The 13,189-nt window shown below is 38.0% G+C and overlaps 1 protein-coding gene across 1 annotated transcript in view; it reads left to right on the top strand.

The window, feature by feature from the left end:
* Nucleotides 1-1,656: 1,656 nt before the first annotated feature.
* Nucleotides 1,657-13,189, top strand: part of KIF14 (kinesin family member 14) — a 28,350-nt gene continuing 16,817 nt past the window's right edge. The window contains exons 1-14 of the mRNA XM_068140923.1: nucleotides 1,657-1,747; nucleotides 3,784-4,986; nucleotides 5,375-5,629; nucleotides 6,991-7,078; nucleotides 8,063-8,161; nucleotides 8,780-8,832; nucleotides 9,166-9,196; nucleotides 9,528-9,635; nucleotides 10,425-10,541; nucleotides 10,933-11,051; nucleotides 11,339-11,511; nucleotides 11,842-11,989; nucleotides 12,079-12,142; nucleotides 12,353-12,537. Of these exons, the coding sequence (XP_067997024.1) occupies nucleotides 3,872-4,986; nucleotides 5,375-5,629; nucleotides 6,991-7,078; nucleotides 8,063-8,161; nucleotides 8,780-8,832; nucleotides 9,166-9,196; nucleotides 9,528-9,635; nucleotides 10,425-10,541; nucleotides 10,933-11,051; nucleotides 11,339-11,511; nucleotides 11,842-11,989; nucleotides 12,079-12,142; nucleotides 12,353-12,537 (2,555 nt within the window). The 5' untranslated portion in view covers nucleotides 1,657-1,747; nucleotides 3,784-3,871. The remainder of the gene's footprint in view (nucleotides 1,748-3,783; nucleotides 4,987-5,374; nucleotides 5,630-6,990; nucleotides 7,079-8,062; nucleotides 8,162-8,779; nucleotides 8,833-9,165; nucleotides 9,197-9,527; nucleotides 9,636-10,424; nucleotides 10,542-10,932; nucleotides 11,052-11,338; nucleotides 11,512-11,841; nucleotides 11,990-12,078; nucleotides 12,143-12,352; nucleotides 12,538-13,189) is intronic.

The following is a 13,189-nucleotide window of genomic DNA, read 5'->3' as shown; positions in this document are numbered from 1 at the left end:
CCATTTCTTAACAAGTTTCATTTTTATTTCAAGCTATTGTGTGTTTGAGTTACAGCATGGCCTAGTTAAAATACTCCATGTAATCCTTTTTCAGAACCAGTACTCTTTGGTCTTGCTTGCAACAAACAGATTTCTTTTTATTTCTTTATTTTGTTTTAATGTTTCTGAATAATCATTTCAGACATAGTTTGAAACACACTAATGGTAATTGATAGGAAGTAAGATTTTTGAAAGGGACCCCACAAAAAAGAGTTTTCAGCATAGTCACTGAAAACAAGCCTCACTGTATTTCTGTTAGTTTATGTAAAAGCTTCTGCTGAGAACATTTCTTTGAATCCGCAAGATTGTTCTCTGGGGGTTTCTTGTCAACATATGCGCAAGGTAGGTTTGTGAACTACTGATAGTTTAGTTTCTCTTTAATTGGTTGTGGACTGCTTAACAGCCCTAGTCCCGATCAAGCACATAAATAAGGAATTTTTGTTCGTACTGAACTGAAGTTGCCATGCTCTGACATCAGATGCTGGGGTGTTTTGTTTTGAAGGAAATGAGACCTATGTGGAGATAGTGTTGTATAACTTAAACCATCTGGAGTCTGAGAAGCTGAGAAGATAGGTCATGATCAAACTGGTTTGGTTGTTGTGAGAAACAAACTCACTGCTGAAATTTATAACCAGTTTATTATAAAATAAAGGCAACACAGCGCTGGGCGCATAGCGAATTTGCTAGAGGCACACCCTAACACCACGAGTTGAACTTATATAGACAGCAAACATACATATTCATATTCAAGCATACATATTCCCCAGCACGCTCCCACCCCTCTCCATCAGGACTGAGACAAAACAGGCACTTTTGACTTACCAGTCTTTAGACATGTTGGCCTTTCTCTCCCAATACCCCACACAATACAGACCATAACCAACCAATCAGCCCAGTGATCGAACCCCATGGTCCCCAGTAATTCCCCTTGTGAAAGCCAAATATTAAAAACAATTTCTCACGTTGTTGGTGGTTTTGTTGTTTGTGGGTGTGTTTTGGTGTTTGGTTGTGTGTGTTGTTTTTTTTATTTTTTATTTGTTTGGGTTTATTTTCCTTCCTTTCTTTTCTCTTAGACTGAGTCTTGAAAAGTTAGTTTCATCAGACCTTTCAAGCTGCTGTGATGCATCACCCCCGTTTAGATAGGCTGAGATATCCCGGGAAGTTAGCTGTGTATATTGAGTGTCCACTCTTTGGCCAAGGGCTATCAAAATGACAGGCTGACGCGGGTAGCAAACTGATTTAGGGAAGGCTAGTAGTCGATTTATTCCACCCCACCCTCCTCTGAACTAGAAATGCGAGGTCTTACGTGTTACAAGGTAGAAGATAGGAGCATGGCATTGGTGCCAGGGGCTCTTTAGCAGGCTTATGTATTAAGAATAAAGTCCTCTTACGAATTCTGATAATCTGAAAGATGGTATTATTATTTCTACTACTTGAAACATCATCCGTCAGAGGGAGAGCCTCGTTTTTCACTTCCCTCCCCCTGTTTTGTCTTTTGTCTCCCTCTGCTGTTCTTGTTTTTGAAAAGTTTTTACGATGCACTTTGCCGTGGAGTGCATTTTTAAGTGCCGAATCTTTTCTCAGCTGCCTATGTCCTTCAGCAAGAAATCGGTTTCTGTTACTGGCGGAGATTTCATGAAGGGGAGCGTGATACTCTTTCTCATCCTGCAGCCCTCAGCCGTTCCAATAATCCTGTTTTCTCTGAAGGGTGAGTTGGATAGCGGTGCGTTCTGAATGCGACTGGGTGCCTGAGCCGTGCACTGCCGAGCGGTTCGCCCCGGAAAGCGGACCCTATTAACGGGCCGGCGGGTAGCGCGGGGCCGCGCCTGGCACTAGGGGCGTCACCGACTGCGCTGGGTCTCCTGCCCATCAGCCGCAGGCTGTCCGCACCAGCAGGAAAGCCGCAGGGCCCAGCCGCAGCTGTGAGTGGGATGCGACGCGCTGGAGGTTGCCTGAAACCTCAGTGCAGCTAGGGGCTGCCCCTTTCTGACGCAACTCCGGGCGGGAGCCAATCCCCGCAGGCCCGGCGGATTCAAACAGGGCAGGGAGAGGGCGCGCGTCGCGTCCGGTGCGGAGGGGAGCGGTGCTGATGGTGAGGTGAGGGACGGAGGGACTGGCTTCTTGTGGGGTGGGCTTATGTTCGTTGTTCTTAGGACCTGCAGCAGCACGGCTGGGCCATTGCTTCGAGACTGTCAGAGCTGGGTGGCGCAGGGTGGCGGAGGAGTTACTTCCTGAAGTTCGTTCAGACTGGGTGAGGCATTGCTTTCGCCTCACTTTCTCCGGGCACTCGGTGACCCAGCGGGGTGGTCGTAAAACAGTTATGTGGTTGCGTGGAGAGGCTTGTGGGGGCTTGCCTGAAGAGCGTGGGTTTGCCGAAGGACAGTAAAGCTTTCTCCTATGCTTTCACTTAGCTCTGAACGCTTGAGTTTCATCTCTAGTTTACTATTCGTAATCGACCAAAAACGAGAAACGAGGGTGCTTGTGACAAGTCTCGAATCTTATTTTAGAATGAAGGAGCTTTTAATGAGGGCATTAAGCTTTCCACAGAAAAGCTTTGTGGATGTTCACCAGGTACGGGTACTGCATCAGGAATGGAGAATTTCTGTCCTTAACGCTAATTAGCCTAAAACTGAATGGAAAACACTGAGGCAACTCATGGCTTACGACTGCCATGTACCGAGTGCTAGGTGGAACTACAAACTGTGTGTTTTACAGCTCGTGTGACGTGAGTGCTTTCCTGTGTCAAACTAAACTGTATAGTGAGTACACTCTGGTTTGAATTTCCTGAAACTTTCCTCAAAACTTTTGAGCTGTGAAAACTTTGTGCAGTCAGGACAAGTGTAGAGGTGGATGCAGTTGCATAAATTCGGAGGGCATTCCAAAAGCTTTTACTTGTAAGTGTAGCACTAAATGAGACTTGTTAGAGCAATGGTTAAATAGTTGCTTACACATCTTGTACTATCTTACTATCATTTAGTGATGTCAAGCCTGTCTCAACCCAATAACTGATTCAGGCTCAACAGCAAAAGCATACCTTTCTATAAAGAATGGATATGTACAGCTCTCTAAATATTTACATGTAGAAAGGATATGGAACATGTTTTACAGTTACCCTTCTGTCCCCTATACTAGGTATTTTGGGGTTTTGCTATGCGTGTGTGTACTGTAGCAAAGATAATGTCCACATATATTGTAATACTAATCTTTATTAATTGACCTATTCTGATAATGAGTTTTATCTTATATATAAAAATCCTGGGGAAAAAAAACCAACTGCTTTGTGTTCACAGATTTTCTGTTCAACTCTAACAGTCTTGTTGTCCTATTGAAGTCTCTTAGTTGTAAAACATTAAAATCATAGATAGTTGTGAGTGAATGGAGGCAGGGTGTTGAATTCTCATTTGGAAGAAGTGAACATGGTGATCTCTGATTCTAAATAGTTAGGTTGTTTTTTGAACCAGCTGGTGCTGCTTCATCATGTCTCATTGGCTTTCTGAAACAAATAATATGACTCAATAGAAAGAATAAAGTAACCTGTTATTGGTGGAAACAGTCATTCAGATTAAAAATTATCTTTACGTATATATATAAATGATTTTTGTTTCTATTGGAGGTGAAACAGGATACTAATTACTATTGTTTGGGTATGTGTTTGCTGCAGTATATGTAAAGAGCTCCCCACATACTGAAGCCTCATTCACACTGGACATGTGTATCATAAAATCCTTTGTTTTGTCTCTCCAGATTCCTTAAGGAGCAGCAACTAGAAATAATCTTTCAGGAAAGGTGTTGTACTTACTAAAAACCTAATGTGAACTTGCTTGGAGACAAAATGCCTATTTACACAGTTCCTGTGAGAAGTCCTTATGAGGCACAACCTACTAAAACTTTGCAGAAGACTTCTTCACGGAATACCTTTACTAGCATCAATGCATCTGGGCAGCAACCAAAAGCACAGATGTCAGGAGAGGGAAAGGCTAGTCTGCCTTCACATTCTCAGTATAAGACTGAGGAATTAAATCAGACCTATGTGATTTCAACTTGTAAAGAAGCAGGTGATGCATCGACTATGCTTAAACCTGAAGGAAGATTAACACTCCAGAGGAGAACTGGAGCAAGCAAAGCATCAGTGTCAAGTAGTGAACAGCTGCATACCAACACAATGCAAGGCATGAAAAATACACATCCAGAGAAAAGACTTGCTCTGCAGAGGCGTATGAGGACTGATTCTACAGAGAAAAGGAAAATTAATCTAAATACTGTGCCTAGAACTGAAAATAATGACTCTGCTGCACAAAGAAATTGCAAGAGTGCACCTCTACTGAATGTCAAGAATAATGACACTCACGATCTTAAATCTAGCTTTAGGTTAGCTGAGGGTCAGCCAGCTGCAAAGGTGCAGCATAACATCAACAGCAAGGATTCCTGCGGCTTGGTCGATGGTCTGTGTGAAAACAACAGGTGCACAAGTACAACATATGGGGCAAGTGCTGCTGACACAAGACTTAAAAATGAAGTTCCTAAATCAGAACAATTAATTACCTCGAAATATATTAATAGGATATCTAAAGAACAGCTGAATGAAAAAGATAATATAAATAAGTTATCTGGAAAGCAAAGGTTGCAACACTTGATTATAAAACATAACAGCTTGGAAAGACTTAGGACACCAACAAAAAGTTCAATAGAAGGATTTCAGCTTACACCAAAGAACAGCATTTCTCGGGATCAACCATCTTTATCCATTTCAAATAAACGAGCATCTCATCTTCAAACTTTAGCTGAAAAAACCTCTAGAGTCTCTATCTCTCCTTCTGTGGGTAGATATTCAAAGGCGAAAGAGAACATAGAGACTCTAGCTGAGAGCAATAGCACTGAGAAAGAGGTTTTCAAAGTGGAAAGCAGCAAAGTGGTTGTAGCTGTGCGTGTACGGCCTTTCAGTAAAAGGTTTGTATCATGGACTTATTTCTGATGCTGATAGTAACTTCTGGATATTTTGATTACTGCTTGGTATTTTTTTCACATGTTTGATCATCAGCCACTAAGGATACAATACATACTTTGAAATCAGCATGTATTTAATGCAACATCATGATAAAGGCTTTATTAAGAGGTTAAATTCACTTTAGAGGTGTTTTGGGCTACCTTTTTATGTATTATCTGAAGTATTTTGAGCTTTAGTACTTAGCTGTTTGACAAACAGACAAATTTTAACAATGGTTATTGTACTTTTTTCTTTTTTTTTCTTCCCATAAAGCAATTGATTGAATTTACTACCTTGGAGAATGTAGCTTATTTATGCATTGTTTTTCCCCTCCCTCCTACCTCCATTCAGAGAGAAAGATGAAAACTCACTTCCTGTAATCTCCATGAATGGTCCAGAGACAGCTGTACGAAATTCAGCCACAAACCACATGTACCGCTTCAGTTACGACTTCTCTTTCTGGTCTTTTGACAAGTGTGATCCTAATTATGCCAGCCAGGCAATGATTTACGAAACTTTGGCAGTGCCACTCCTTGAAAGAGCTTTTGAGGGATATAATGCTTGTCTTTTTGCTTATGGGCAGACTGGCTCTGGAAAATCATACACGTAAGTTTCTGGGAGTAATTGTCAAAATTCTGTAGGCGCCAATTGTTACACAACATCAAGTCATGAAAAGAGGTTGTATGAAATAGATTTCATAGTTACTGAAATGTGTTAAAATGCTTTTTGTGTGTTTTAAAAATAAATAAACCAGCATTTTGTAGTAATTAAGAAAATGTTAGCTATAGACTACTTTTATATATCAGATATTGACCTCTTTGTGCTTCTCATGAAAAAAATAAAAGCTTTTTCTAGAGATTTTAGTGAAGAAAAACCTTTATTAGTGCCTTGGGCTTCTCAATCTAGTGCTTTTGGTCACTGCTGTTTGTTATTTTTTGTGTGAAGTGACATTGTAAAGCACATTGGTTTTTTACAAGACCTGTAAGAGGCCATTCTAACTATGATCCTGACTGTTTCAGAAGTTAAAAAAATATCCATATGCTTCTGGCACTGTTTACTTGAAATTTAATCTTTACACAACATTATCTCAAGACAAGTCACACCTGTGGAGTTGAGAGCAAATATACCTTGTATATATTTTTCCACAGAATGTCTAGTGAATTGTTTTGTTTCCAAGCATGGATCTATTAAGGTCAGCATTATGAGCTTTGTAATTTTGATAAGGTACTATAGTCATCTACATATGTAGCTGAGGTCCAGAAGTGTTTCTGTTCAATTTATTATAACTTTAATGATTTTATTCACTGTATAATAGATGGAGGAATTATACAGAGGTAAGATTATTTCTTTGTAAAAGGAAAATACATTCTTACTTACAATATTTAATTATCCTGGTGTAAATGAAATGTTCAGCATTGCAATTGTTACCCTCTTTGTAGGTTTGCTGGGTGTCTTGTTTATGTGGTTTTTTCTTTTCCCCCACTTTCAGGTAAACAATTACTTACCTTTGCCCCTTCGTGTTTTAAGGAAATGAGTTTCAGTAATAACTGTGTCCCCAGTTGAAGCATATACAACAAATTTCTGCTGACAACTATGTTGTGCAGCTGTGTGCATCTCTGGGCTGTAGCTGAGTTAGTCCAGTACACCACTGTTCTGCAGTGGCAGAACTAGACAGGAAAACACTACCTGGAGGTGGAGGAGAGGTTTAGATTACTGCACTGACAATGTGCACAGAATATAAAATGTATGCATGTTAGAATATCAAACATTTATAGATTTTGCTGTTTATAGTGCAACTCACTCTTCAGTTGCTGTAGGTTTTTTTATCTAACTTAGGTTTTCAACCTCTGGACACCACTTTGTCCAACTTCCCACTCAAGCAAGCACCAACTTAGATAAGGCTTATTTCTGTTGCTTTTTAATTCTGTAACTTACAAAAGGGAACTAACATTTTTTTGTAACTACAGAATGATGGGATTTGATGAAGATCGAGGAATAATTCCAAGACTTTGTGAAGATCTCTTCTCCCAAATAGCACAAAAGGACAAGCAACAGGTGGTATGCTTATGCTGTTGGTTTTACACTGAATTATGAGGAACCTCAAGCGTTTCAGTACTATGATACTTCTTTCATTTTATACCTTGGTGCTGATCTATTTATTAATGTCTGTATTCTTTGCTGATTCAAATCTAATTTCTGCCAGTAGCTCTGATTTAATAGGGTGCCATAAATAGTCAAAATCAACATAATTTTGCTTCCTTAATGGCAATAGTATATAAAAAAGTATGGACATGTTTTTGATGTGTCACTAGATTAAAATTTCTTCCTCTTTGTAGCATGCCTTAAGGTTTTGTAAGGGAAGGTCAAAAGAAATCCTTGTGGTATTGATACTATCACTGCAGGCATAAAAAGTAGAACTCAAAAAAATGTACATTGTCACATGAAAGCAAAATACACTTTCATAACATTATATTGCTAGTATTCTATTTTAGTATTCTTGTTGAAATAAATCAACAAAACCCAACTACTCCTACCTAGATTTTTATTAAAAATACAGTAGGAGTCATCTACACAGTTAGATTTTTATTTTTTAAAAAAAAAAAACTCCCCCAAACTGAAATTTTCATTTGAAGTAACATTTTGTTTATTTCTCTACTTTGGGAATACATCTTTACTTGTAGATAACTCTGCATGAAATAGTGGCTTTCTAAAAGAGGCTGGGAATGTTTCATTGGATCACAATGTATTTTGATTTGAATTCCTTGCTATCCTCATAGTATACATTTTTAAGTTGGACATATGTACTTCTAAAGCTTGGTATCTGTTACCTGGGAATGGTGGTGAATGGATAAATTGTGTTATTTCCACCCAGTCAGCAGATCCCTGGTTTAGGATGTAATTTCTCTTGGAAAGACTCTTCAGTACAAATGCCTGTAACATTGAATAGCAGAATCTGGTAAACTGTTAAGTTTTTGAAACCAAGGATGATGAATATGCTTTGTGTGCCACACTAATAATTCTTGTTATTAATTTTATTAGATTTTGTATCATCTTGAAATGAGTTTTTTTGAAGTATACAATGAGAAAGTTCATGATTTGCTTGTCTTTAAAGCTGAAAGTGGACAGAAGAAACAACCAGTAAGTTGCTCACAGAAGCAAGTATATGCATAATCTCAAAGCAGTGGCATATATTCTGTAAACAGACATGCACAAATGACAAATGATTGTTTTATTATCTAACTGCCTTGGGTTGTTGTAAAAACATGATTCAGGTGAAAAAATAAAGAAGGTATACTGCATTTAAATTGCTATTCAAATAAGCTCTTTATCCTAACCTTGGGGCTTACATAGACTAGTTGTATTACAGTAGGAGTGTTGTGATCTGAGTTCTCTCACTGATTTTGAACTGAACTATTAAACTTGGAAAAATATTTTCTTGCAGAAAAGTTGTGGGTTTGGTTTGTCAGTTTTTTTTTTTGGGGGATGGGGTGTTATTTTTTTATTTTTTAAATATCTTATACAAGATAGATGCTCTTGCATTTAGCTCTGCAAGCAGTGGCCTGGTGCACTCTGCTGTGACAGATGGAAAAATTGAGTTGTATCAAAATATCGTACTAGATGACTCACAATAAGTTTTAATGATAAACATTGTGCTTAGGATGTAAATAGATTTTCTTGTAATTTGGAGATATTCCTGAGCTCTAGGTCTAACTAATTCACTCATAGTAACTGTTCTTTTAAAATTATTCTCTTCAGCTTCGTGTAAGAGAACACTCAGTATTAGGACCATATGTGGAAGGTCTGACAGTGTAAGTCTTAACTATTCTCATTTTAATAGCTATGTGGTGTAATCCTGAAAGAGTGCATTAATTGTTATCTTGAGACTCTGTGAAAGTTTGTGTACTCGCCAATAAATTAGGCAAGTATCATGTATTCTGTGTAACCATGTCTAGTTTAAGGTACTTCCCGTAGTGTGTTGCTTTAATGAAATAAGCATGTGGAAGTTTCAAGCCAACTTGAGCTTTGGTAGTATATTTATATTTTGTCTGTAACTGGAGAAATGCTTCAGAACTTAGGCAGCAGGGAAAACTGTAGAAAGAAAACAGTCTGAACCCAAACTTTTTTTTTCCCTCCCACCTTAGGAATGTTGTCAATTCTTACTCTGATATCCAGGTAAGAGTTATTTGATTGCTAAAAGGGAATCCAACTATTTCTGTTTGCTCCTTCTGTCACTGCTGAAAACTAAATTCCATGGATGGGAGGAAAGTGATTTACAAAATGTCCAGTAGTTTATGATATTTCAGCTAATTTTGTAAAAGGATAGTGTCTTATATAATGGACCTAAGTGCATAAAGCCAAGTGTTACTCTCTTCACATGGTCCTCTTGTCAGTTTTAATTGCTCCCTTAGTTCTGTGTTAATAAACTTTGCTTGCAAACATGTTAATCTTCAGTTAACTCCCCAAAGTAGGTTTTAGTTTCCAAACCTGATTTTATCTCTTGCAGAGTTGGCTTGAACTAGGAAATAAGCAAAGAGCGACAGCTGCTACAGTAATGAATGACAAGAGCTCTAGATCTCATTCTGTTTTCACCCTTGTCATGACACAAACCAAGGTAATGCTGAGTGGGTTATATGTGTTCAAATCAGGGAGTAAAAAGTTGCTTTGTGTGCTGCCTACAAAACTGTTTGGGAATATACTTGAAGGCGATCACTAAAGCAATGGGGCATTTTAACATGGCTTTCTGCACAATGAAACTAGTTTTATTTTACGTACTTTGCGTAAATTTTGATGTCAGTGTGCTGCCTGTATTTTATAGTGGCAATATAAATGTCTAGACTGGCAGATCTAGGAGCAGTTCTAATCTGAGTGTAAGTTTTGAGATCTAACTGAAATCCAAATTGAGGCCAGACCTGATTTCACACTACTGACAATGCATGTTAGCTTCTAAGAAGGTTAGGCTATGTAAGGTGCATAGCTGTGCTGAATTTCTGCAGGTGATGAGCTGGGACAATGGTAGGAGATGGTGAACTGTATAGAAATTGAGCAGAAACTGAGTAAACCTTTCCTTACTGTAGGATGCCTCTTGTCCCTGTGTCTCCAGGATATAGGGACTAAAATACATCTGATTTATGAATGTGTAAGAGACAAAACCTGACTTGGTGAGATGAGCTTGAAAACAGAAATGCAATAGGTAGGGCTCCTCAGAAATCTACAGAGTGTCAGTTTTTCCATTTACAAATAACTTACTGGTTTAGGATAGTTTTTTTTGCAAACCAACAACAACAAAATAAATGCAAGTATCAATTTTTGCAATGTATTTAAAGTGAACAGCTTGTCACATTTCTGCTTGTCTGCAGGCTTTTTGTTTCAGTTTGAATACAAACATCTCCTTTCTTTCCAGGTAGAATTTGTGAATGAAGAACAATGTGATCGTAGGCTTACCAGTCACATAAATCTAATTGATCTAGCTGGCAGTGAATGCTGCTCAACAGCTCAGACCACTGGAGAAAGGCTGAAGGTAAACCAGTGCTGGAAATCTGTGGAAAGGATTGACTCCAAAGAGTGCCTCATCTCAAAAGCATCCTCATGTGTCAGAACTCCAGTTCCTATCTAGCAGTTGTAAAAGGATACATAGCCCTATTGCTTGTCAATGTTGCATAGCATTTTGGTAGCAAGGGTGGGTGGCCCTAAGAAGCTGTTCTAACTGTGCAGTATGGAAAGTTAGATCTTGCATATGACAGCAAGATAGGATATTCTTGCATCTTATTATTGTTTTTTAATTAGTGGTGATTTTGAATATGGTACAGCTATATGATACATAGAAGAAGCACAACCAAATGAACAGCACAATCAATAACATGGCACAAGAAAATACAGCTGCAGTGTAATTTTTTTTTTGCTTTGTGTAGGAGGGTGCGAGTATCAATAAATCACTGTTGACCCTTGGAAAGGTTATTTCTGCACTCTCTAAACAATCTCAAAATGGAAAGAAAACTTTCATTCCTTACCGGGAATCTGTCCTTACTTGGTATGTACAATTCAGAATATTTTTTTTTATGTAGAAGTAAAGGCTTTCTCAGATTGTGAATTCTCCTCTATTCAGAAGGCGTCGCTTCCCCTTCCTCCTTTCTTTACCTGTTGCATCAGTTAAAGAACAAACAGTATCTTGGTTTGTATTTTAAGTAGCTTACAATCCTTCTCACATGTAGCAAGATCCTAGGTATTTTGTGTTTAATCTATTCAGATTGAGAAGTTTAATTTTTCTTTCCATGTGGGGGCCAGGGGTTGACTTCTATACTGTCCTGTCCAATGCAGGTTGTTAAAGGAAAGTCTTGGTGGAAATTCACAAACTGCTATGATTGCCACAGTAAGTCCAGCTGCCAGCAGTATAGAGGAAACACTCAACACGCTTCGCTATGCAAAGGAAGCTTGTTCAATTATCAATGTTGCTAAAGTAAATGAAGATGTGAATGCCAAGGTAATCAGAGGTGAGGTTAACATCTGCAGTCTTTGAAGTTTTTTTTAATTGCATGTGTATTTAAGTGCTTTGTAAGAGCTGTAACTACTAACAAACGTCAACAGTGGTTGACCCCTTGTTAATTTAGAACATCTTCCTTTTTGTGAGCTGCGTTTTTTTTGTTTGTTGGCAAAAGTTCAGATGGTGTCTTAGGCTACATTGGAGAACCTGGATTGGGGGAAGGTGTTCAACTTTTAATTAAATAACAGGATGAATTTTCTAGTATCATACTGAAATGTCTAAACCCTGTTTTGTTGACTTTTTTCCAATGTATACTGTATGTCTGGTTTGTTGAATGCAGAATTGAAAGCTGAAATTGAAAAACTGAAGGCAGCTCAGAAAAGAGCTGTGAACACTGACCCTGAAAAGTACAGATGTTATTTGAAGGAAATAACATCTCTGAGAATAAAATTGCACCAGCAGGAGAAGGACATGGCAGAAATGCAAAGGTGTGTCTTACTTTAAAATAGAAATGGTAAAATTTATATACTTTAATCTTTCTCCTAATATGTTGTGTCATTCTTCCTGATACATTAAGGGCCTGGAAAGAAAAATTTGACCATGCAGAAAAAAGAAAATTAGAAGATATAAAAGAATTGCAGGTATGTTTTATTTCTTCTCTTTGCTTTCTATAGGACACAGTACAGAAAATATAGTATTAAGCCTTTCAGGAAAGTTGGAGTACCTGTAAAATTAGGTTTCCTTAGTCCTAGTTTTTAACACACTGCTGTGACTTCTTAGGAAAAAAAAAAAATAATGTGGATGTTTGTGCAAAGTGAATTGTTTTTTATGCTGAACTGTCTTTTATCTAGAAAGCAGGAATTGCATTCAAAATGGACAATCATCTACCAAATCTTGTCAATCTCAATGAAGATCCTCAGCTTTCTGAGGTGCTGTTGTATATGATCAAAGAAGGAGAAACTACAGTTGGAAGGTGTACACCAAATTCAAAACATGATATTCAGCTTTCTGGAGTGCTAATTGCTGATGACCATTGGTATGTAGTGTTTTTGTTTGAGTGGTTTTGTTTTGTTAATGCTTGCAGTGAGAGCAGCAAATAATCCCCCCCACACCTTTCCCTTTCTTTGGAAGTCACTATTCCTTCTGGCAGTAGCAAAATATGGTTCTCTAACCAGGATAATGCTACCTGGAGGGAAAATTGTGTGCTGTTCAATAATTAAGCTAACTTCCTTCTGTGGCCTCTAGAAATCTGTTAACCCAGGGCAGTTTAATTTCTTTGTTAATTCTATTCATGTAGTAAAATTTTCTATTTGTGCATAAATGCTGGAAAAGGACATGGTCAAATGATGCTGTGTGATAACTAAGATATTATAGTCAATGGAAAAGCAAAATGGCTTGACAGTTCTTATATAAACTAAAAATGGGAAGTAACAGCCATATTGCAGTAATATTCCTTAAAATACATCCCATGCCATTGAGAGAATGCTGGAAGAAGCTTAACAAATCAATTACCAAACCCATGAAAGATATCACTATGTTGTGAAATTAAGCCCTATTGAAGAAATGCTCAGATGACAGGCTATTGGAGTAGTTTTTTTATTTAGCAGTGAAATCTTCTTAGATATAAACTGTCTTTTGAAATACAAGTTATCACTTGTTACATATGTTATAACTAAAGAGTATGAAGA

Source organism: Melanerpes formicivorus, unplaced genomic scaffold (assembly GCF_026170545.1).
Source record: "Melanerpes formicivorus ecotype bairdi unplaced genomic scaffold, bMelFor1.0.p_v2 SCAF_7, whole genome shotgun sequence".
NCBI classification, from domain to species: Eukaryota; Metazoa; Chordata; class Aves; order Piciformes; family Picidae; genus Melanerpes; species Melanerpes formicivorus.
Note: the sequence above shows the minus strand (reverse complement) of the source record. Positions and strands in the feature narration are given on the sequence as shown.